Here is a 26,789-nt window from a genome sequence, read left to right on the forward strand (position 1 = left end):
ATCTACTTTATTCTCAAAATCATTATGTTAAGTTTAATAATGTATAGATAACTGCAAATATTCATGTGCATAGGCCTACAGTGCAGCCTACTCCAAATCATTATAAGAATTATATGCCTTAAGTTGCCCTAAATGGAAGAAGCCTGCTAGTAGCACTGTCTATGGATGTAGGTTATTAAATTAAATGAGATTAAATTAGTAGTCCCTCTTACACTTTAGAGCCTGGTAAAGATTTTTTTAAACACGAGGCTCAGATGGCCCCTTTTATAAGAGAATATTATAAAACTTTTAACTGTTTAATTCGTGCCATAGTGGTATTCATGAGGCCCTTTTGTGTACCGGCCCACCGGGCATTTGTCCGAATGCCCATATAGCCAGTCCTCCCCTGGTTAAGGGTTTATTTGGCGTTAGGGTTTGGAAAAAAATCGCCCCCATCCCTCAAAAGTTCTAGATCCGCTAGTTAATCCGCGCAAATTCATCTAATCATCATTTTCAAATGAACGAGAAGTACTTCAAACAAACCCGCTATCGATGCAATGGCGAAACTAATTCCAGGGAATCTAAGTGTCCAAAGTCTTAACATTTAAAACACAGTCTTGAACTGTCTTCCCAATGCAAAGTCTAGAAAAGATGCGATCTAGATCTTTTTTCTTAGATTAAAAAAAAAAACGAAAAAAAAAAAAAAACATGAATGACAAAATGAAAACTTTAATACATCTATATAGGTTCGTGAGTGTTTTTCATAGTGGCAATTTTACTTCCTATTGTAGGAGAGTGCTCATCATGTAATGAAAGTGTATACCAGTAGTATACATTCTAACATTAGTTACATTTCATTAGAATTATATCTAGATCTAGATAGATGATTAGAGTCTAGATCTATCTATCTTCTAGTTGTTTGACTAGATTTAGACTTTGTAAGTAGAATCTTGGGTCGTCTAGTCAAGATCTTGATCTAGAACTTCAATATAAAATAGCACTCTCAGTCACTACTCTTTGACTCAAAGTGTCAAAGTTTTGACTCAAACTCTACTTACTACTAATAAGTACTAACACGCTAAGTGACTATGACTAAGTGTCACTAAGTCTAAGACTCCTACTACTGACTCCTACTCTAGTAACTAATCTAGATACTAACTAGATTAGATCTAACTAAAATTACTAAGAATACTAAGATCAGATTAATTTAAATTTAAGTAGATTTATTTTAGACTTTGACTTTAGTTTTAGTCATTCACTCATTATAAATTATTATTATAAATATTATAATAGTTAGATCTAGTATTAGTTATTAGATCTTGATTGTCTAGATCTTAGATCTATATAATTAAAATTTAAATGTTCTTTTTTAAACGTCTTGACTTAAGTTCTTACCTTGCCTCGGCCTTTGCCAGCCTTAGGCCTGCCTAGAAAGCCTAAAGTTAAAGTCTTAGACTTGGTATAGTATAGATCTATATAATACCTCATCAATTTACATCAGGATTGTTTGACTCCTTTGACTGATGCAGACACTTCTATATCTATTAGATCTAGATTCTAAGTCTAAGTTATTCTAACCCATACAACATCCTAACCAAACACTTAAAACACCATCCCAAATCAAACTCTCCAACCACTAGCCTGATCCACTCCTGTTAAATCTGCTAAAACTAATAAAACATGTGTAACACACTCATTAAATAAACCTACTATAGAATGCAGTAATACCAAAGTACCTTAAAACCTTAGGCTTAGTAATAAATTTTCAAAGCATTAGGAACAAATCAGCAGACTTAGGAATCTTATTAGAATTTGAGAAACCAGACATTATTGCAGAAACTTGGTTGTAGTCTACATTCTGAAATTTATAATGCAGGAATTTTCAATAGTTAGTGATTATGAAATATTTAGAAAAGATAGATAGGACAGATAATCATGGACGAGTTCTTTTAGCAATAAAAAGAAACACTCTTATAGCAGAACCTAAGAAATTGCCTCAAAAAATATAGAATCAACATAAAAATTAAAAATTAACACCACCTCAACATCCCTTATAATAGGCATTATGGCGGAAAACAGATTGAGCTCTCAACATTCTACTTTAAGGACCATTTTTTTTGACCAATTTCAAAATTACTTTTATTGACATATTATATATCAAATTTATTGCCCAAGAATAGAGGAATTCAAAAAAAATAAAATCAGAAGCAACAGACAATTATTTAACTTGAAAAAATGAGTTCAAACACACTTACCCCTAATAATGAAAAATTCATCACTCACAGAAGATATGTCCCATAATCCATGAATTTCACAAATTCACAATATTATTTATAGAAAAATATATCCCAAAGTAAAGTATATTTATAGAACATTTGAAAAAAATATAAAAACAAGTTTTTTAAGTCATTTATGCAAATTAATTGAGCCACCCCAGACCCCTTCCCCTCCGTAAAAAAAATTAGGTTGCAAATTATACTTTATCATTATCCTAAATAATAAAAACATAATCAGTTTAGACATATTATGTATCAATTTTAATGCCCAAGAAAAGAGGAATCCAAAAAAAGTAAATTCATTATCATCAGACAAGTATTTAACATAAAAAAATGAGATCAAACACACTTACCCCTAATAATGAAAAATCCATAATTCACAGAAGATATGTCCAATAATCCATGAATTTCACAAATTCACAATATTATTTTCTTAAAACTATGTCACAAAGTAAAGTATATTTATAGAACATTTGAAAAAAAAAAAAAACAACCTTAAAAAGTATTTATAATTAATAAATAAGCCCCCTCTTCGGCCCACGCTACCAATAAAAAGTCTTTTTTTTTTCTCTTATCTTCATGTTTTAACATGATACTATTTATATCAATTTTAGATAAAGGTTATAGATATGTATAATTTTAGACTAGAAAAGATCTAATATTAAATGAAATATTATCAAGATTTAGATCTATTCTAGTTCTTGATCACTCTACTTAGTACTCTACTTAGAGTTAGACCTAATAAAGCTTAACTTGCATGGTGCATGATCTATATCTATTGACTATTCTGTTTACTATCTCAAATAATCACAATCTTTGTATCTGTAGTAACTGTTGCTGAGAAAAGAAATAAAAACAACTTTTATAATTTGGTTAATATGTGTTTGTTGTTATTTTTAACTATGTCACTATGTCTATTGAATCTCTTCTACTCTTGTTTATAATTGACTAGATCTAGATTTTTTCCACTTTAACTTTAAGTAATTTAAGATGTAGATCTAGAGATCACATCTAATTTAACCCTACTGAGTTTATAAGATCCTATGAATTAGATTTAGATATATAAAATCTTAGATCTAATCTACATTTAGATTCCTAGATCCACACGTGTACATCGCTAATTGACTATCTACTAGTAGTACTAGTTACTAGATCTAGAAATGACTAGATCTAGATAGTAGATTTAGATCTCAGATTTTTTTCCATGTTAAAATCTAGTCCTAAGTCTTACTATGAATTATATTTAGACGTAGATATAAGGCTATATAAATTATATAGATCTAAGACCTAGAGTCTACATTTAGACTTAGACTAGATCACTACGGGCTTGATTCTTGATCCACGTGTGTACTGTGTACATCGCTACTTGACTATCTACTAGAAATGACTAGATCTATATATAAATATAGATCTAAATCATCTAGTTCTAGATCTAATCTATCCTGATAAGAGAATTTAGATCTAGATCAGTAAATATTTAAATAATTTCACGCTTATTAACTCTAATGACTAGATCTAGACTAATCTAATCTCAGAGTCTAAGTCCAGTGACCTAGATCTAGTCCTAGACCTAGAGATCGATCTATGTCTAACTAATCTAAAAGCATTTCGCTAGATTGATTTTAAAATATGGTTAAGATCTAGTCTTTATAGATATAGATCTGTAGAAACTATTATAGATCTAGAGATAGATTAATTTAGATCTAAAATCTAAGTTCAAAATGTGCCCCCCCCCCCTCGCGCTGAAACATCGCATTGCCGGGCCGATTTTATGACGCATGCAATGCACCAATATTAAAGTAAAATAATTGCCGTAGTAGTCGATATTAATTTAAAAATTATAGGTTTTTAGCTTTTACAGACTAAGATCTCAATTCAGAGGTGCGCCTTCAGGTTGACTAAGTCAAAACGTGTGTTTGTTTGTTTTTTATCGCGCGCGCCTGGCTAAAGATAGATACCCGTGTTCCCGTCCTTGAAGTTAATTATTGAAGAAAACGACATCCTATTATTAAAGCAGAATAATTAACTAAGCAGTTGATATTATGAACTGAATTATCTGTAATAGATTCTGTCTATAATTACCTTTGCTAGAATTATCGCTTCGAATATTTCTGAGCGAATGACAAAAAAAAAAAGCACTTTGAACGGGAGGTCATGAAGTCAATTCCGGCGACCTCCATTCTGATTGGTGTTAAAAAAAACGAGATTTTATAAATATTTTTTTATTTTAAATAGCCAAAAAATAAAAAAAATAATTAATTATGATGATAGAAATACAAAAATAAGTGTTTTGAAACGAAAATCGGCAAAATGTAATTTATATTTAAAAAAAAATGTACACATTGTTTGGCGACATCACAACTTCAAAAATTGCATCGAGGCTATTTTTTTTCAAATTTAAGACAAAAGAAGCATTTTATTTACTTTTTTTTTTCTTTATGGTGTATAACAATCATTTTTAAATACTAAGTATGTATTTTATACATGAGTTATATTTCTAAAATATGTTTCTTACCTTTTGAAATGGGATCACATAAATCCAGAAGTAAATGTTGTCTGTCTTTTTGGCAATACTTCATGATATTCACAAATGCACAAATTCCATATAAAAACGAATTTCAAAAAAATTTTGCTAATGAAGCTTCCAGAAACATAGATCTATCCATCAGTAAAAGCAAATATACCACAGATGGTCTATATTCAGAGATAATGAATATTGAACTCGAAAAATGCATTTTCAATAGAGAATCTGTTTTCCGCCTTATCTAAAGACCACCAAATTCTAGTTTAGAGTACATGCAAACTATGCAATCAGTTAACTACAGTACACTTAAAGAAAAAAAAATGCAATTTTTGGATTATGGGTGACTTTAACCTACCTGATATAAAATGGAAAACATTAACCATATAGATAGACACCAAAACCTTAAGGACATAAGTGAGCTTTTCATAGAAACTTAAAACAACCTAAATTTAGATCAAATCATTAAAAAACCAACTAGATTAAACAACACATTAGATCTCTTCTTAACCAACAGATCTGGATTAGTAGTTGATTATGATATTATCCCTGGTCTATCAGACCATGAGATCATAAAAATACACAGTCAGATAAAAGCTGTAGCCAATTTAAAACACAAAAGAAAAATATTACTTTGGAACAAATGCAACCTAACACAACTACACCAAGCTGCATTAAACTTTCAACAAACATTCTTATCAGAAAAAGATATTAACCAACCAGTCGATGACCTCTGGAATTTCATTAAAAACTAATGTAGAAAGATTATAGAAAATCATATACCAACTAAATACACATCAAACAAAATAAATAAATGCTGGTTTAATATATAGATTAAAGAAACTTTGTAAACAGAAGAAAAACCTATATATTAAAGAAACTAAGGTAGAAAGAATTTATAAAAATTATATTAAAATTAAACACCTAACCCAAAAAGTAAACAGACAGCTGTAGAGTGAATACATAACAATGTAATATCTAAGGATAACAACAAAAACTTATGGTCATACATTAGGTCTACGAAAATGGAAACAACAAAGCACCATTAAAAGGAGAAGATAACTTAACACATAATGATAATGAAACTAAAGCTAACATCTTAAATAAATACTTTGCATCAGATCAGCATTCTCAGCCCCAGGAGACAAAGACATATTTACTTAATTTGAACCAAGTAGACAACATAGGAGATATAGAAGTACAAGAAAAGAGGATCCAAAAACTATTAGTGAACATTAAACCGAATTTAAAGCATCTGGATGTGATGGTATTCTAGCTAGATTACTCAAAGAACTAAGCAGTGAGCTATCACCAGTGTTCAAAATACTTTTTCAGGCATCTCTTAACCAGGGCAGAGTACCAAGGGACCGGAAATAATCTAATGTCACCACCCTATTTAAAAAAAGGAGAAAAATCTGACCCAGGAAACTACAGACCATTATCACTAAATCACTTGTAAAATCCTATAACACATAATATGTAGCAACATCATAAACCACTTAGACAAACATAATGTCCTTACTCCATACCAACATAGTAAAGTAAATTTCCTCATTCAGACCTTGTGGTCTATAGGGCAGATGATGTAAAGGTCATCTGTTTCTGAGGCCTATGATTAACAAGGGTGTTCTGTGGCCAGCACAAGGACCAACCGCCTTTACTTTTCCCCAACTAATGTCAGGTACCCATTAGAGCTGGGTAGACTCAGAGGCACCCGAAGATCCCGAAATAAAAAATCCCAGTCTTCACCAGGATTCGAACCCCAGTCCCCATACCAACATGGCTTTAGGAAATATAGATCATGTGAAACACAACTAATAGGACTAACTAGTCAACCGCGGCATAGCATACGCCCCTATTTTGGGGTGTCGTTCAATATGGAAAACGTCAATCCTACGCGCTATTAATAGAACAAACTGTAATAATAAATGGCTCTAAATCAACATCAATAACAGTATATTCAGGTGTACCTCAAGGAACAGTGTCAGGTTCACTACTATTTTTAATTTACATAAATGATTTACCAAATTGCATTAGTTCAGGAACAAAAGTCTGATTATTTGCAGACAATCACATAATATATAGAAGAATAAAAACAACGCAAGACACAGAAATCTTACAAAGAGAATTAGATGAATTACAGAAATGGGAATCAAATTGGAGCATGTCTTTCCACCCAGAAAAATGTCAGTTATTAAGAGTAACAAAAAAATTAAAATAAATTAATTCCACTTATCTTATTCATGGTAAATCAGTAACACAGACTAAAAACGCAAAATACTTAGGTAAATGAAAAACTGTCATGGAATCTCATATTGATGAAACTATCAAAAAATCAAACAAATCATTAAAGTTTATTAAAAGAAATTTCTATAAATCAAATAAGAACGTAAAACTAAAATGTTATTTAACCTTGGTTAGGCCAATAATAGAATATATTTATGCATACTCTGTTTGGGACCCCTCAACTCAAGAAAACATTAAGAAACTGGAACAGACACAAAATAGAGCAGCGAGATTCAAAAACGAATATTCACATTTGACTAGAGTAACACCTTTAGTAAAATCACTAAATTAAGAAAGCCTTCAGGATAGAAGTCTCAAAAGTAAAGTAGCAATTATACATAAAACACTGAACCATAATCTTCAAATACAAAAACAAAATCTAATAAAATACTCTGAAAGACACAAAGATAAAGGCTCATTCCTGGTTCCATATGCTAGGACAAAGTTGTACGAATGCTCCTTCTTCCCTAGTGCCATTAGAGCATGGAATTGTATCCTGATCTAGCCAGGAAGACCAGTGGCTTATCAGAATTCAGGTCATTGATTATTATGCATGACTCATTGGATGTAACCATCTCCTTTTTTGAAGTAACGTCTGTATTATATAAGATATATATGTGTGATCAGCGAATAACGAAAGTAAATAAATATCAGTTCTGAAATCTTGTGTGGACTGAGACTCTGGTCCCCAGGGCAGGGATATAATATAATCAATATATAATAAATTTAGTAAAAAGCAGAGGTGGCTTTAGTGGGTGGTGAGTTGGGTGATTACCCCAGGCCTAGCATTGCAAGGGGGCCCCATGATAATGGAATAAAATGAATATTTTTTCACAGTCAGCTCATCTTACAAATATTCGTGGCCCTGATATGATACTTGCCCAGGGCCCTGCACACTGCTAAGGCCACCTCTGGTAAAAGGATTGAACATGATCTATGAGCTTAGTTTTGGATTTAATTTAAAATGGAATATAATTATTATCTTATTCAAGTTAATAGTGAAAGTGCAATATTTATTATTTTATTGGATATGTTTTTGTTGAACTTTGTTTAGCATATAGATGATTGTTAGTGTTAGAGTTTTAATTATATATATATATGCTTGGCTTTTGTTCTTGTGTTTCTTGTGTTTCTTAACTTGGCTCACTAAGGGTTTCACTTATACGAACAAATATTACTTGATTCTTAAATTCTTCAATTCTTAAATATTACAACTAAGAACAATTATACTTCAATACACATCAACTCGAACTCCAGATCTCATAGAATATAACAATATTTTAATATCCAATATATCTCAAATAATGCACAATAAATATTAATAAACAAACACCAGTCCAGGAAGCGACTATCCAACCTTCCTGGACCGGGAGCAAGACCTTACTGACTTAACACACTCTCTCGCACATTCAACGAAGACTTAATCACTCAGTTCATAACACGTGCAACACTTTGCATTCATAACAAGGAGATATAACAATCATACCAAAATATCAAACTAACATTCATTCTCGCCATACCTCCCCCTGACAGTTAGTAGTAATTGAATGCACTTTAAGATTTACACTATACTACATGCTAAAAATAAGAATGAAATTTTTAAATTCATTTAATGTGAACTATTAATACTAGCAATAATAGAAACATTACATTCAAAGGCTTGTATGGAGTTTCTGATTTTAACAGTTCTTTTATATTAAATATAGGAAGTCTTCTACTATTCTCCACCTTTAAAAAATCTAACTCTTTGTCTTAAACAGCATTCTAGTTCCACACACTAATTTTATAGATATTCCTGAAAATTACCTGTTTAGTTATTTGCAAAAAGAAAGTAAATGATTGAATGAATTTTGCTTCTTTTAACTGTAAATTTTTAGCTATTATTATTCATTGTTGCTTTAAATAAGAATCTTGCTATTTTTCAGAAGTATAATTAAAATGGGTAAAAGAAAACAAAATGCACCCAAATTTGCAGATAAGGTTAAGCGGCAACAGCTGCAGTGGAACATGACTGATCAGATGACCAGCTCCAATTCTTTTATATGTGATGATGACAGTTTATTACAAGAAAATGTTAGTGGTCATTCCGTATCAGGGGCCTGTTTGGCTACCCAGCAAGATGACAGCAATAATGTGACCAATGGCACATCACTGCATGCTCTTTGTGTTGAAACATTTTATCAGAACTTAGCCAGCTGCCACTCCACACTTCCTATTCAACAATATGATCCTTGTGAAACAGACACAAATCCAAAACAGTTAAAATTTGGCCAGTTTAGAGTACAGCTTCTCTCCCGTCCTAATCTTGCCCCACTCCCAGACAGTCTTCCAGAATTCACTATATGCTGGCTGTACATTGGCAGTCAGGACAACAGCATGCTGTATTTTGAGGCAGAGGAAACTAACGAGCCTGCTGTGCAGCAAAAAAAGTCCAAGTCTAGGCAGTCAAAGTTTGGCGTGTTTTGGTTTGTTTCGTTAAGTGTTCCTGTTGATGTCTTAACTAACCTGAAACACAAGGCCTTTGTGGTAAGTTTAGATAAATTATCAGTCTTTACTCACTTTTAATTAACAAAACTAACTAAGCAACAAATATCATTAATAAAACTGCTATCACAGGCGACATACATGCACACATATATCATGTATGACCCCGAATAAGATTTACTGCACCTACTTAGTTATTAAATTTAAAAAAAAAAACTGGACACCTGCAATGATAGCCATTGCATAGGAAAATGGTAAACTATATAGACATTTTAAAATATTTATAAACCTGTAGCCTTTATTAGGGTTTTAAAATATATATTTCTCCTATTTTAATTACTGGGAAAAGTAATTTTAATGTTTAAAATGTCACAACTGTAAATAGTTCTTCATAAGTCACAGTGTAGCTTTTTTTTTTTTCTTACTTGAAATTACTAAAAATGGATGATATTAATTTTTATTTTAATATAAATTTACTACAGCTTAAATGCAGCAAGTTTGACTCAACTCTCAAGGAGTTCAATGTTGACATATTTGGGACTGACAGCATCATTATCAAATTATCACACCCTAGTGAATCATTTAGGCTGAAAACACCACAGTTGGCAGTGCAAAAGCTAATGAGTCATTTTTTTAACATTTCGTCACCTTTCAGTAAGTTTGAAAATTTTTGTTTTTGAGAAAATGTTTCAGAATCCTTAAAAAAATATATAATTAAGTATATTGGTGTCGTTCCTCATTTTGCACTAAAGTGTTGAGAGACCATTGGCAGAATTATTGTTAACAACAAAAAAATTGTAATATTGAGTACTTAGAGCTTACAAAATGTATGAACTAAAAGTTTTACCACCTCTACCACCCCTCTTCACCCTACTTGCTCCTTTCTCAAACATGATCCTAATGACTCACTCCGTTTGATTGCCTGATGTTGGTCATTAGATCTTCTTTAATAATGGATGGGAGCCTGGTTGGGCTGTATGCATGCTGGACTGTTGTTCAGTAGTCTCGATTGTCTCAGGTTCATATCCTGCCCACTGCCTTCTCCTGTTTTAGGCTAGGGTGTAGATTGTCTTCAACTCTGAGGGAGCATCCGAAACATGTGAAATATTTTACATTATCATTTGATCTTTTCTGGACTAATGTCCAAAGTTTTGTTACTGAGACATCCTCCTTTTTCTTTACATGAACAGGTTACTCTGATATACTTAACTTTTTTTTTTCCTCTGATGTTTGCATATATGTGAGTATGTATTTTGTTTCTTCTGGTATACTTTTTTTCCTCTGATGTTTGCATATATGTGAGTATGTATTTTGTTTCTTCTGGTATACTTTTGGTCAATGTTATTGTTTTGCGCCAGGTTATGAAGGTATTGAAAGAAGCACAGGACATGACTTTTTCAAGCTGTATGAGAGTGTCATGCATTTACACAAAGAGAAATTGTCCAATGACCCCAGCTGGTTGGAAGAGGTCAGCAGAGTCCACCATGACTGTCTTAAGCCTACGCTCAGGTACTACCAGAAGCAAAGTGTGGCTTGGATGTTGAGACAGGAACAGAGGAGTCAGCAAAATGTGCAAGATACAAATGGTTGGGTTCAAAACTGTTGCTGTGTTAATATTAATATAATTTAGTTATAATTTTGTTAAAAGAAGAATTTTATATAATCTATATATGCTGCAAATAATTTTTATCTAAATAGTGTAGACCTGTTATGTGTCAAAAATTCTTTCATTTGTTTATAGAAAGCTCTAACATTTCTAAACTTGTGTTTGATGGTGAAAATATTTTTTTTTTACATAATGTTCCATTTAATTTTTCTTTTCACCCAGATTTACATCCCTTGTATTGTGAAGTGACTTTAGATGGCAGCACTAAATTGTACTACAATAAATATGGTGGAAGGTTGGTTTTTACAAGTAGTTTTTTTTTTATGCAAGGACAATAATCTCTCTGCTTTAATTTCTTCAACTTTTTTTTTTCCTGTTTTTGAATTTAGCTAATGAACAAAGAGGTTGTACTATTCTCCACTGTGTCTGAATTGATCTTCAGACAAAGCTCTTGTGACAATTTTGTAAATGTCTTAAGTGTAAAACTTTCATTAGGTAAACACAAATTTATCACATGCAAACAAGTTGAAGCTTTTCTGGTTACTTGGTACTTAAGTTTAGGAACTATTTTTTTTTTTTATCACTCATTAAATGTTGTCTTGTGAAATATTAAAAGTTAATTTCACAATATCACACATTTCCTTAAAGTGTAGACCTTTTAGACCTTGTTATCTATTGAGCAGATGATCATCTTCTTCTATGGCCAATATGATGAGGATATCATGAAAACAAAGACCAACCACCTTTACTTTCCCCTACTAATGTCAGGTACCCAGCTTCAGAGTCTTCATCAAGATTTGAACCTGAAACCCCAGTTCTTTGCTTCAGAAGCCAAGCACTTTACCAAACCTTCTTCCATAAATACTCATGTTAAATTTATTTGACAATGTTTTTTTTTTTTGTTGTTTCAGCTTGATTAAAGATCGGCCCAAAGCCATATCGTCACTCCCTGGAGGTATTTTGGCAGATGAGATGGGCTTAGGTAAAACAGTTGAAGTCCTGTGTTGCATGCTGCTAAACTCTAAGCCCAATGTGTCATTGCCAGACCCTCTCCCTGTCATTGAGGACTCTCCCAGCAGCAGTGATGAGAACACACGCTCACCCTCTCACATCTCATTATCTGAGACTGTGATCTCTGACGCTGCTGCTGAAAACTCTGGTGACTCCCAGCAGACCATTATCACATGTCAGAACTCTGTGGACAGTGCTTGTGTAGCACATGAGCCTGTGCTAAGCAAGCCTAGCTCACATATAGGTGACAATGGAGAATCAAAACTGTCTTCCAACATTATCCAGACACTAGATATACATGAGTCTCAAGTGTTTACAGTTAAAGACGAAACTTTATTTCTAAATAGTAAAGAGACGGTTGATTTGACTGTTAATACTGACAATGAGACTCAGTCAGGGAACTTGCTGGAATCTTATTCCAGTGAAGATTGTGTAGATGAGCCTTCAAAGGAAGAGGTAGTACATGAACAATCCACTGTACAAACAGACAAATTCATCAACTGTAACCTTTTTGTTGGATCATCAGAAACACAAAACTATAACATTAAGATTAATGTCAGCAGTGAGCTGTTACCAGGTGGGGCTACTGAAGAAAATGGAAACAAATCCAGAGTGATATCATTGAAAAGCTTTAATCCAGCTCTGGTGAATAATGTGAATGCAAATGAGTCCACCAATCAAGTTTCACTTCTAAGATTAGCCTTGACCTCTCAGGCCCCTACGGCTGGAAATGACACCCTCATTCAGCAGAAAGAGAAGAAGAAGAGGAAGGGATATGTAGAGTATGTCCCAGTCACAGATGAGGATCTCAGTTTCTTCTCTACAAAGCCCATGGCTCAGAAACAGTTTTTTGAATGTAATTGTGGTCAGCTGGACAATGAAGAGGAGACAAGGAAAAAGGGACTACATGCGGTGAAGTGTAATTTGTGTGGCATGTCCCAGCATGCTGAGTGTATGAACTATGATCTCCACGACCCATACAGAGGAGAGTATCTGTGTCCACACTGTCATGCACTTCATGTAAGTCAAGCCTTTAAAAAGAATAATACATAACATCTATTTATTTGTATAAGAAAAGCTTTATACTCTCTAATTGTAATCAACTTGATTACTTTGTACTCTCTTATTGTATCATCAACTTGATTACTTTGTACTCTGTAATTGTATCATCAATTTGATTACTTTATACTCTCTAATTGTATCATCAACTTTATTATTTTGTACTCTCTAATTGTATCATCAACTTGATTACTTTGTACTCTCTAATCAGACCACCATAGAATCTGGAGCCACATTGATTGTCTCCCCTTACTCTATATGTCACCAGTGGATTGAAGAAATTCATAAACATATTAAAGAGAAAACAATCCGAGTATTTGTAAGTAATAAATCTGTAGAGTTTGTCTTCATTTGTTTGTATTTGTAAGTAATAAATCTGTAGAGTTTGTCTTCATTTGTTTCATTGTAACTTTGTGGGCTGTGTCAGCTAGTTTGGTTTCTCTGACTGGCAACTTTCCTTGTCACTCAGCATGATGGAATCACTGAACAACTAGTGAAGTTACTAGTGGATTATTTAATCATGACATAAGAGTAAGTGCAATGGAGATGTGATAAATACCATGCTAAATATGCAACGCAAGCAGTTAACAATTATTTGCTATTGATGCTGTTGTTATGGACATAAGAAAACATAATAAAACAAGAGTCGAAAACCATGTCCATGTAGTATTGGTTTAATAAACTACACAACACACATTTCAAACATTTTATGAACACATTATTATTAACAAGTTACAAGCTCATGTAAACATAAGAACAACAACCGATGTAGTAAACCATTTCCATGACAACTATACTTAGTGGCCATATATCTTCATTCAAATAGACCCGAACATAGCAATGTAATGTTATTAATTAATAAATAACAAAGGTGCTATGGACTTTGCCCAACATGGAGCAACATTATGCACCAACACATCAGGTGATGATCATGTCAGAACCATCATGCTTGAATACAACTGGCACATTCCCTAATACTGATACATCATGTTAGATTTATTTCTGGCCTTTTATGTCCCCAAAGAAAATAAACATGAGTTTGTATTTGTTGTAGGCACAAGATTGCAAAGGTTTGAAAAATAACTTCTATTTTAAGGATGAATTTAAAAAATACATTATATCACTAAAGAAAACTTAGTTTGTAAAATAGGTTTATGCTATTAAAATCTAGATTTGCAAAACTGATTGTATATGAATTAGGGGTGCACCGGATAGTACTTTTTGATATCTGGCCGGAGCCGGATATAACCGGATATTACAATTAGATATTCGGCCGGAGCCGGATACCTACATGACTCAAACAGCTCGTTTTACTGAAGTTTTTGCAAATCTTCTATTTAACATACCTATATTCATATTATTTTGTTATTTACTTTCTTACTTTAAACTCTATCACTGATTGATAAATTAAAATGAACAGCATTTTTTTTTACAGATATGCTTATCATAAACTAATCTTTGTAACATGAGATGGTGTGTGCGTATGTATTGTAAAGTAGAATGTGGGATAACTCATGCAGAATATATAAACATATATGTAACTAATGTAAATCTTTCAAAGGTAAAGTTCACTCTTGGTTTTATAGCATAAATCTTTCTTAAGTACAATCTAAGTTGTATAGTGGGTAGATGTTTGTGTTCATGTATTTGACACCATCAACTTGTCATTAGGCTCGTGTTTTAAAGGCCACAAACCGCTTCTGGTTTGTATCTAATACAGATAATGGCTTAGTAAATATCTTAAGTGCAGCAAATTTGCAGCCGTATGCTGGCCATTAAATTTTGTACAATGCAAAACATAGCTGCTTAGGTCAAATGACTCATTCAACCATTGGGCAGTTAAACCAAAATATGATTCTGTGGTATTATCAGCTGTCCAAGTGACCGTTGAGAAAGCGATGCTTTTAGCATCAGATAGCATTTCACGAAGCTTTGAGGAAATATTGTCGTAGATATCTGGAATAACACGTTCTGTAAAATATTTGCGACTAGGCACAGTGTATCTTTTCTCCAGTACTTTTAAAAGTCCAATAAATCCAGGCTTCTCAACTACTTGGTAAGGTTCCATGTCAGTTGCAATCATCTTTGCTATGGCCAAGTGAATGCGTTTAGCATTATCACTATTAATATCCCACAATTTAGCTTTGTCTAAGACCTCTTTAATCCCTGGTTGCTGCTTGTGTGTGAGGCTTGACAAATTACTGGAGCTCGTAGACGTACTGGCACAGGCAGTGATATTACTTGATGCTGATTTCAATGCAGTCATTTTGTTGAATAAGTCTGGGTGTTTCAAGCGTAGATGACTAATCATAGTGCTGGTTGAGAAGTCTTTAGGTTTGCCTGGTTTACCACGTGACATTACTATTTTACAAGCATTGCAAACTGCTTTAGAGTTGTCCATTGTTTTGACATTAAAGTAACGCCATATAAGTGATGACTTTTTATCAGCCATTATTATTATTATTTAATTTACTAAATGCCCTTGCAAGCCACTTTTATACCCGTGGCTTGTGTAACAAAATACTTGTAGGGGTGTGTCCTGTAGTTCAGCGCTCTAATTTACATTTCTCTTCATGTAAACAAACTTAGTGTCATCATCTAGTGACCTCTAGACAGTATCAATATGTCTTAACAATTTGGTTTGTGGACCAGACCCTTCATTGACAACCATAATAAACAAACTCATACCAGATTAACCTTATAGAGATTTGGCTTGTAGTCCCGCCCCTAATAAAAATTCTACTCCAAGTAAACAAACTCAGTTCCCTCATAAGATGTGACCTCTAGAAAGTGTCAACACGTTGACATCTGGCTTAATGTGGTCAGCTGCCTGACATTAAACCTACGTCCATCGTATTTAACTTGTGGTTACCCACCCATAAAAAACTCAATGTGATGGACTAAACAAATAAAAGGGTGTGGGAGTTGTTGAAAAAAGTGCCAGCCATTGCTGCTCTGTATGTAAAGCGCATTTATGATGTAAAGTTTCATCTCTATTTATATTAAGTTATTAACACGCCTTGTCTTTATAATAAACGAAGTTTGGTGCATATTGTTACAAATGAACAGTGATAGGTAGAGGTCAACGTATGACCCCGGCGAGATGACACAGCAACTAGTGTTCCCTGGAATCTACATGTACAAACAAAGACAGGATGTGACGTGTCCACACGTGTTGTTCCAGGGGACGAACATATCTAAGTAGGGGGACAGTTACTAATGAACAGTGACAGATAAAGGTCACTACGTGTGACCCCGACTTGATGACACTGCAGCGAGTGTTTTCTGGAATCTACGTGTATAAATAAAGACAGGATGTGACGTTTCCTGACATGTTATTCCAGAGGATACTAGGAGTGTTTGTGCAACTTTGGAGAAGCGATTAGGGACTCTATATAAGCCAGAAAGTTAATGTGAAAGTCAGTCGTATGGAGTCGTGAGTGAGCCGTTACAGTCGATACAGACGGTGTAAGACGTGTGCGGCTCTGTGGAAGAGAAATGTGTACGACTCGATGCAAGTTAACTAGGGTAGAGTTAACTGGAGTGGACTACTGTCGTTAAAGTTAAAGTCTATACAGCGAACTACAGTGGACTTGAGCCGTTACAGTCGATACAGTCGATGTAAGACGTGTGCGGCTCTGATTCGGTAGACTTGAGTACGACTTGGTTCAGCTTTAGGAGACCTGGAGCGACACTGGGAAGTGTGTCGTTGGTCTGTTCTGTGGAATACGGCTCGAGGAAAGTTGAGAAGAGATGAATTGCAACGAAGTGAAGAGATGTATTGCAACGAAGTATAGCTAACTGTAAACTGACAGATATTGTACAGTCTTCTACGCTACATGTTCAAGTAACGAATTGTTAGAGTTAATAGTCATTAAAGTTATATGAAACTGAAAGTTTAGTCGTCAAGTTCTTTGCAGTGTTTTTATTTGTGTGTCTACTAGTACATTTAGCCAGAAGATTCAGAAATACGTAACAATTGGTGTCAGAAGTGGGATCTTTCTGGCTAGAATGTGTTCCATCAAACTTCTTATTGAACTTGACATGAAAGAACTTAGACAAGAGCTTCGAGAAAGAGGTCTACATCTTATCGGAAATAAGGAAACGCTAGCAGCACGTCTCAGACAAGCCCTGTTGGAGGAAGATGAGAATCCGGAAACCTGCCAATTTGAAATCAAACCTGATATGACGGAGCTCTTGAGAACTTTGCAATACAAAATGAACTCGGTGAAAGAGAGCATTAAGGAGATAGAATCAGAAATCAACACCCGATTTTCTTCATTTAACCAGTTGATTAAAGTCATGAATGAGAATGAACAAATAGCTACCACGCCCAACAAGACAGAAGAACAAATAAAAGATCAAACGAGAATCATGATTAACGAGCTGCTGAACACCCAACATTATCAGATTGAGTCGACAGATGAAAGAGCTACACCACTGATGAACAACGAACAATTGTCCTACCAAGGATGTGGCGAAACAGACAATTACGATAGGGATGCTGGTGATGGTTGTGCTGTCTGTGACTGTGATAGCAAACCAAACGAATGTGGCCCACAAGAATTGAAAAGAGACGGTAGCTGTTACTATTTCAACGAAAAGCAGAATGAGACCGCTGAAGAAACAATAGAAGAGACCTATAGTTTGACCGAAGCTTTAGGTATAGATATACCTGATATGAGTGCCTCAACCAGCCAAACAGATCAAGACAACGTTGGGTCTGCGTCCAAGCCTGTTGCTGTGGGCCTTAAAGACTTCTGTCTATCTGCAAGTGTCAACGAGAGGAACTCGAAGCTTGATTATTGCACCCATGTGTTTGACAAGAACTGTACGTACGTAGCTTTACAAGAAGACTGTGAATGCCAAGAAATACACCAGCAAGGTCTGGACTTAACAGAAGCATGTCCAGCTGTCAAGATCAGCGCAAGAAGCCCTGGTGAAAGTCAAGGAAACACAATAGAATCTGATGCTGAAGTTGATGGACCTTTGCACGTTGAATGTTATCAACCTGCCCCACAGCCGAGTCATCCAGACTCGGATGAAGGTGATGACGTGTTTGACAACTTGCCTTCAAGTGGACTTGCAGCTCATTCGCAAAGCACCCATCGAAGAATAATGCTGAAGCAACTTGTTAGATCAACAGTCTTGATGACTACAGCTATGAAATACAATGCCTTCCTATGTGCTAAGTGGCTGCCATCAGCATTGATCGACAGGAAAGCAAGACAACGACATCAACGCAACCAAAGAAATATCAAATTGAGGAGGCGGAGAAAGCGACATATGCAGAGTGCAACGTGGATGGCTCCAACAAGATCAAGATACAAACCCACCCCTTCTCCCACTGATAGACCCCCACCTGCATTTATGAAACTCCATAGCCCATCTTGTTAGAAAACAAGCCCACCACTTCTCCCACTGATAGACTCCCACCTGCACTAATGAAACTCCACAGCCCATGTTTTTAGAAAGATTCTGTCCAGGACCATAAACCAAAGAAGAAAGCCTTACGAATCAGTTGAAAGTTTGAAGCCACTAAAGAATAATCTAAGAACATTCCTCATGAGAATAGGTTGATGAAGTATAACAGAGGTTTTAGAAGAACGCTAATTAAGTCAGAAGCAAGAAGGACAGAAAAGAAGTAGTTTAAGATGTCAGAACTGTAGTGAGTAACCATCTGTGACAGAACTGTACAAGAAGATCAACCCAACAGACATCGTACAAACCCAAGTCAGTTGCTGTTGTTTAAAAGAAGAGCATGTGAATATTGCTGTACTGTGATGAACCTAGTTATCTCTGAAGAAGCTCTGTAAAAAGATGCTTGAAAATGTAAAACTCAGCCAGTGAAGCACGAACTCGTTAGAATGCTGATGAATTTTCTCGACAAGAGTGCCCAATGTCGTCATCTGAAGGTCGATGTTTCCATACCAAGATTGATGAAAACATTTGTGAGGAACTGCTGAAAAATGAGGATTTGGCTCCCATTCTTCTATGGAAAGAAGATGGACAACTGCCAGATTGAAAGAACATCTCTGAGAAGGGGGCAACTACCAAAGCATCCTTCTTGATCGCCAATCGGTTTCTTCAGTATCGTGGTGAAGTGGAATCTGTTCGGGACGAACAGATCTAAGAAGGGGGCAGTGTTACAAATGAACAGTGATAGGTAGAGGTCAACGTATGACCCCGGCGAGATGACACAGCAACTAGTGTTCCCTGGAATCTACATGTACAAACAAAGACAGGATGTGACGTGTCCACACGTGTTGTTCCAGGGGACGAACATATCTAAGTAGGGGGACAGTTACTAATGAACAGTGACAGATAAAGGTCACTACGTGTGACCCCGACTTGATGACACTGCAGCGAGTGTTTTCTGGAATCTACGTGTATAAATAAAGACAGGATGTGACGTTTCCTGACATGTTATTCCAGAGGATACTAGGAGTGTTTGTGCAACTTTGGAGAAGCGATTAGGGACTCTATATAAGCCAGAAAGTTAATGTGAAAGTCAGTCGTATGGAGTCGTGAGTGAGCCGTTACAGTCGATACAGACGGTGTAAGACGTGTGCGGCTCTGTGGAAGAGAAATGTGTACGACTCGATGCAAGTTAACTAGGGTAGAGTTAACTGGAGTGGACTACTGTCGTTAAAGTTAAAGTCTATACAGCGAACTACAGTGGACTTGAGCCGTTACAGTCGATACAGTCGATGTAAGACGTGTGCGGCTCTGATTCGGTAGACTTGAGTACGACTTGGTTCAGCTTTAGGAGACCTGGAGCGACACTGGGAAGTGTGTCGTTGGTCTGTTCTGTGGAATACGGCTCGAGGAAAGTTGAGAAGAGATGAATTGCAACGAAGTGAAGAGATGTATTGCAACGAAGTATAGCTAACTGTAAACTGACAGATATTGTACAGTCTTCTACGCTACATGTTCAAGTAACGAATTGTTAGAGTTAATAGTCATTAAAGTTATATGAAACTGAAAGTTTAGTCGTCAAGTTCTTTGCAGTGTTTTTATTTGTGTGTCTACTAGTACATTTAGCCAGAAGATTCAGAAATACGTAACAATTGGTGTCAGAAGTGGGATCTTTCTGGCTAGAATGTGTTCCATCAAACTTCTTATTGAACTTGACATGAAAGAACTTAGACAAGAGCTTCGAGAAAGAGGTCTACATCTTATCGGAAATAAGGAAACGCTAGCAGCACGTCTCAGACAAGCCCTGTTGGAGGAAGATGAGAATCCGGAAACCTGCCAATTTGAAATCAAACCTGATATGACGGAGCTCTTGAGAACTTTGCAATACAAAATGAACTCGGTGAAAGAGAGCATTAAGGAGATAGAATCAGAAATCAACACCCGATTTTCTTCATTTAACCAGTTGATTAAAGTCATGAATGAGAATGAACAAATAGCTACCACGCCCAACAAGACAGAAGAACAAATAAAAGATCAAACGAGAATCATGATTAACGAGCTGCTGAACACCCAACATTATCAGATTGAGTCGACAGATGAAAGAGCTACACCACTGATGAACAACGAACAATTGTCCTACCAAGGATGTGGCGAAACAGACAATTACGATAGGGATGCTGGTGATGGTTGTGCTGTCTGTGACTGTGATAGCAAACCAAACGAATGTGGCCCACAAGAATTGAAAAGAGACGGTAGCTGTTACTATTTCAACGAAAAGCAGAATGAGACCGCTGAAGAAACAATAGAAGAGACCTATAGTTTGACCGAAGCTTTAGGTATAGATATACCTGATATGAGTGCCTCAACCAGCCAAACAGATCAAGACAACGTTGGGTCTGCGTCCAAGCCTGTTGCTGTGGGCCTTAAAGACTTCTGTCTATCTGCAAGTGTCAACGAGAGGAACTCGAAGCTTGATTATTGCACCCATGTGTTTGACAAGAACTGTACGTACGTAGCTTTACAAGAAGACTGTGAATGCCAAGAAATACACCAGCAAGGTCTGGACTTAACAGAAGCATGTCCAGCTGTCAAGATCAGCGCAAGAAGCCCTGGTGAAAGTCAAGGAAACACAATAGAATCTGATGCTGAAGTTGATGGACCTTTGCACGTTGAATGTTATCAACCTGCCCCACAGCCGAGTCATCCAGACTCGGATGAAGGTGATGACGTGTTTGACAACTTGCCTTCAAGTGGACTTGCAGCTCATTCGCAAAGCACCCATCGAAGAATAATGCTGAAGCAACTTGTTAGATCAACAGTCTTGATGACTACAGCTATGAAATACAATGCCTTCCTATGTGCTAAGTGGCTGCCATCAGCATTGATCGACAGGAAAGCAAGACAACGACATCAACGCAACCAAAGAAATATCAAATTGAGGAGGCGGAGAAAGCGACATATGCAGAGTGCAACGTGGATGGCTCCAACAAGATCAAGATACAAACCCACCCCTTCTCCCACTGATAGACCCCCACCTGCATTTATGAAACTCCATAGCCCATCTTGTTAGAAAACAAGCCCACCACTTCTCCCACTGATAGACTCCCACCTGCACTAATGAAACTCCACAGCCCATGTTTTTAGAAAGATTCTGTCCAGGACCATAAACCAAAGAAGAAAGCCTTACGAATCAGTTGAAAGTTTGAAGCCACTAAAGAATAATCTAAGAACATTCCTCATGAGAATAGGTTGATGAAGTATAACAGAGGTTTTAGAAGAACGCTAATTAAGTCAGAAGCAAGAAGGACAGAAAAGAAGTAGTTTAAGATGTCAGAACTGTAGTGAGTAACCATCTGTGACAGAACTGTACAAGAAGATCAACCCAACAGACATCGTACAAACCCAAGTCAGTTGCTGTTGTTTAAAAGAAGAGCATGTGAATATTGCTGTACTGTGATGAACCTAGTTATCTCTGAAGAAGCTCTGTAAAAAGATGCTTGAAAATGTAAAACTCAGCCAGTGAAGCACGAACTCGTTAGAATGCTGATGAATTTTCTCGACAAGAGTGCCCAATGTCGTCATCTGAAGGTCGATGTTTCCATACCAAGATTGATGAAAACATTTGTGAGGAACTGCTGAAAAATGAGGATTTGGCTCCCATTCTTCTATGGAAAGAAGATGGACAACTGCCAGATTGAAAGAACATCTCTGAGAAGGGGGCAACTACCAAAGCATCCTTCTTGATCGCCAATCGGTTTCTTCAGTATCGTGGTGAAGTGGAATCTGTTCGGGACGAACAGATCTAAGAAGGGGGCAGTGTTACAAATGAACAGTGATAGGTAGAGGTCAACGTATGACCCCGGCGAGATGACACAGCAACTAGTGTTCCCTGGAATCTACATGTACAAACAAAGACAGGATGTGACGTGTCCACACGTGTTGTTCCAGGGGACGAACATATCTAAGTAGGGGGACAGTTACTAATGAACAGTGACAGATAAAGGTCACTACGTGTGACCCCGACTTGATGACACTGCAGCGAGTGTTTTCTGGAATCTACGTGTATAAATAAAGACAGGATGTGACGTTTCCTGACATGTTATTCCAGAGGATACTAGGAGTGTTTGTGCAACTTTGGAGAAGCGATTAGGGACTCTATATAAGCCAGAAAGTTAATGTGAAAGTCAGTCGTATGGAGTCGTGAGTGAGCCGTTACAGTCGATACAGACGGTGTAAGACGTGTGCGGCTCTGTGGAAGAGAAATGTGTACGACTCGATGCAAGTTAACTAGGGTAGAGTTAACTGGAGTGGACTACTGTCGTTAAAGTTAAAGTCTATACAGCGAACTACAGTGGACTTGAGCCGTTACAGTCGATACAGTCGATGTAAGACGTGTGCGGCTCTGATTCGGTAGACTTGAGTACGACTTGGTTCAGCTTTAGGAGACCTGGAGCGACACTGGGAAGTGTGTCGTTGGTCTGTTCTGTGGAATACGGCTCGAGGAAAGTTGAGAAGAGATGAATTGCAACGAAGTGAAGAGATGTATTGCAACGAAGTATAGCTAACTGTAAACTGACAGATATTGTACAGTCTTCTACGCTACATGTTCAAGTAACGAATTGTTAGAGTTAATAGTCATTAAAGTTATATGAAACTGAAAGTTTAGTCGTCAAGTTCTTTGCAGTGTTTTTATTTGTGTGTCTACTAGTACATTTAGCCAGAAGATTCAGAAATACGTAACAATATTCATAATGGCTCTATTTTTAAGCACATTATTTTGTTTTCATATAAGCATTAATACATTCTATAACAGACAGTAATGGAACGAGGTCCACTTTATGCATATTAAATAGGTGTATTTTTTACTATCCGGTTTACTATCCGGTAGTGATATCCGACCGGAGCCGAATAGCACCGGATAGTAAAAAATGCCGGATATTCGGCAGAAGCCGGAGCCGGAGGGACTATCCGGTGCACCCCTAATATGAATAAATTATGTCTGTGTATATTGGTTATTGATATTAATTTTCAATGTGAATCTTAAGAATTGTTTACTTTCAAACCTACTTTTTAAAAATTCAATTTGTTGCTAAAAAATTAGTTTACTAGTCCTGTACTACATGGAATCAATAGTTATTTAAAAATTAGAATATAATATCCTTTTTGAAAGTTCATTACATGTAAAACAAAAATGTTTCTGTTATTCTAAAGCAATGATACTTTGAGCTTATGTATTCTGCATTATTAAACTCTGTTATACTATAGCCATGGTATTATATTAAACAAAACACATCTCTCATTTAAAATTGTCAAAGTCTATTGTTCTTTCTAGTATTACTTTGTTTTCCATTAGATTTCCCCCACCCCTTACTTGGTTGTTATCTCTTTGTCTAGATCTACACTGGTGTGTCCAAACTGGGCTATATACAACCACAGACATTGGCTCAACAAGATATTGTGATAACAACATATGATGTACTTAGGAAAGAATTAGATTATGTCAACCTGCCACACACAAACAGTAAGTGATAAGCTGTATCTTTTTTTTATGGAAAATAAAGAAGCAAAAGTATTAGTCATTTCTCATCTCAGATAAATTGTCTTGCTTTCATATCATCATTAGCCAACCTGCAGGTTTCAATATGAACCTCTTGAACAGCATATTTAACTTGATTTATTGGATTAAACTCAGCCATAGAATGGTTCCAAACACGGCTGAGAAAGGAGGGTTGGGCGTAGGGCTTGCTACCCTACCCTGCAGAAAATCACTAGGTACAGAAACACCAAACAGCATATCAACAGAAGTCACAGACCTGGGAAAGATGGATCTCCAGCTGGAAGGTTTATGACTCAGCAAGAGTCTTCTGGAAGCCAACAGGCTGAAGAACATCAACTTTACTTGGACCACCACCACCATCAGTACATGGAACGTCTGGAACATGTACGAGACTGGGAAGACAGCGCAAGTGGCAGCTGAGATGAAAAGATACAACCTCTTGGGAATCAGCGAGTCAAAAGTTGGACTGTTTCCGGGCAGAACAGACTGACTTGGGGTGAACTTTTTATACTCAGGACATGAGCAAGAGGCTACACACATTGGATTTATTAACCTAGTGCCTACAGTCATACAAGTGTTTGATATAAAAGTGTTTGGTAGTAAATAATATGTTACATTCATTGAATTGTTTTTTATTTTTTTAAATAATATATTGTAGAAATTTTCTTTACCAATTGTGTCTGTCTGTAAGGACAGGCCAGCTTAACTTCCAACCAGCTTTAAAGTTTCTCCATTGAATGTCAGCTAGTTGAAAATCTTTTCATTAAAAATCCCAGCAGCCACATGGAAGGTTGCTTTATTAATCCACCATCAGGCCATATTGTCTGCTGTAGGAACCTATTCAGTACTTACAGCTGAACTGTGTTGCTACCAGACATTGAAGGGGTGTTCTATACCTTAGCATTATTTCATTGGTGGATAAAATAATATGATGACATGTTTCCAAAACTAGTTTTGATCTTTAATTATATATAAAGATTACACTTTGTCTATTCTGTTTTATTAAAATTATAAGTTAAAATAAAATTTAAAATATAACAGTATGAAAAACATTCACTCAACTGTCAATAAAACTTGTTATTTTTCTACATGTGAAATCTGGGGTGTGTGGTGGTTGAGTGGTTAAGTGCTTGGCTTCCGAACCTGGTTTTAATCTGGGATCTTATTTTTGGGATTCTTTAGGTTGCCCTTGAGTCTATCAATTCTAATAGATACCTTGCATTAGATGAAAGTAAAGACAGTTGTTCATTGTGCTGGCCACATGATACCCTCATTACCTTTGGGTCATAGAAACATTTTTACATGCTCTACCCTATAGAACACAAGGTGTGACTTAACAAATCCCAATGTGTTGTTTAGGCTTCCGCGGTGTTGATTCTTGGAAATATATCTAGTGTAGATCTACGTCTGACTGGAAGTAATGCTGAACTCGAACTACTTCAGTAACACCGGCGAAAGGCCGAAACAATCAAATATGTAGTCGACGCTGATGTTGTTCTACAAATATATTTAATAATCAAGAAGGGATCGTCCGATGTCAGCTATGTCCGTAAATCTGTATGTCTATTGTACTGCTCTACAACAAGCGTCTTCTTTGTAGCGTCACTTAGAGCGTTCTTGTTTTTTAACCCACTTTACGTCATCGTCGCTAAGTAAAACTTTACCCTATTCCCGAAACAAATAACAAATTCCTAATCATGTCATAACAGTATATATAGGATTGACTTTATGTTTTTATATTAACAGGTGAGACAGGTAGAAGATTTAGACACCCGAAACGTTTTTTAGCGACACCGTCACCATTAGTAGCTGTTGAATGGTGGAGAGTAAGCATGCATTTTTTTATATCTATATTTAAGGTTTTTCATTTACTGAATAAGAAAAATGTCTATTTATTGATAAAAATCTATTAAAAATTGCTAATTTTTTAAAATACCATTTTTTATACATTTTTCATGCTTAAGTCAACCTTAAAAGTTGAAGCTAAACTAAAAATTTACATTTTTTATGAGAAAAATTTAAAAACTTTAGTTGTCAGACAAAATGTGTATGAAGAACTAAAGATCTAAGGATTAGTTGATGTATTTTCAATGCACTAACTGGCCAAACTATTTTTATGTCAATAGGTGTCACCAAATTTATATTGACCTTTATTTTCACTTTATTAAAGCCAGAATAGACTTTGTACCACTCACACTTTAGGTGTTAAAGAGAACATACCTTTTATATAAAAACTCCACATATGTCTATTTATTCACTTATGTTGAGTTCAAGATCCTCAGCATGATTCAATCATATTTTGTGTTGCCTACCATGTATACACTTGAAGTGTCATGTCCAATACTCCCAATACTTTCCTCAGATCTGTTTGGATGAAGCTCAAATGGTAGAATGTGTGACTACAAAGGTAAATAACTCTTTCCACTTCTCCTTAGGTCTTCTGAAAGTTTATTTACTCTAGAAAATCAAAGCATATCTTTTGTTGTAGTAAAATTTGTATTTAATTTATGGAAGTCCATATTTTTTTCTACCTAGTGTACCCTAAGCACACAGCTTTGTGTCTTGTTACCCTCTAAAAGAACCAGTTGTTCA

At 35.7% G+C, this 26,789-nt stretch overlaps 1 protein-coding gene across 1 annotated transcript in view; it reads left to right on the forward strand.

Annotated features, from left to right (window-relative positions):
- Positions 1–780: 780 nt before the first annotated feature.
- Positions 781–26,789, forward strand: part of LOC106050222 (E3 ubiquitin-protein ligase SHPRH-like) — a 44,476-nt gene continuing 18,467 nt past the window's right edge. Inside the window, exons 1-10 of the mRNA XM_056032576.1 lie at positions 781–917; positions 8,988–9,588; positions 10,029–10,200; positions 10,905–11,132; positions 11,375–11,447; positions 12,064–13,183; positions 13,434–13,541; positions 24,035–24,161; positions 25,944–26,023; positions 26,560–26,604. Of these exons, the coding sequence (XP_055888551.1) occupies positions 9,001–9,588; positions 10,029–10,200; positions 10,905–11,132; positions 11,375–11,447; positions 12,064–13,183; positions 13,434–13,541; positions 24,035–24,161; positions 25,944–26,023; positions 26,560–26,604 (2,541 nt within the window). The 5' untranslated portion in view covers positions 781–917; positions 8,988–9,000. The remainder of the gene's footprint in view (positions 918–8,987; positions 9,589–10,028; positions 10,201–10,904; positions 11,133–11,374; positions 11,448–12,063; positions 13,184–13,433; positions 13,542–24,034; positions 24,162–25,943; positions 26,024–26,559; positions 26,605–26,789) is intronic.

Source organism: Biomphalaria glabrata, chromosome 6 (assembly GCF_947242115.1).
Source record: "Biomphalaria glabrata chromosome 6, xgBioGlab47.1, whole genome shotgun sequence".
Lineage (NCBI taxonomy): Eukaryota > Metazoa > Mollusca > Gastropoda > Planorbidae > Biomphalaria > Biomphalaria glabrata.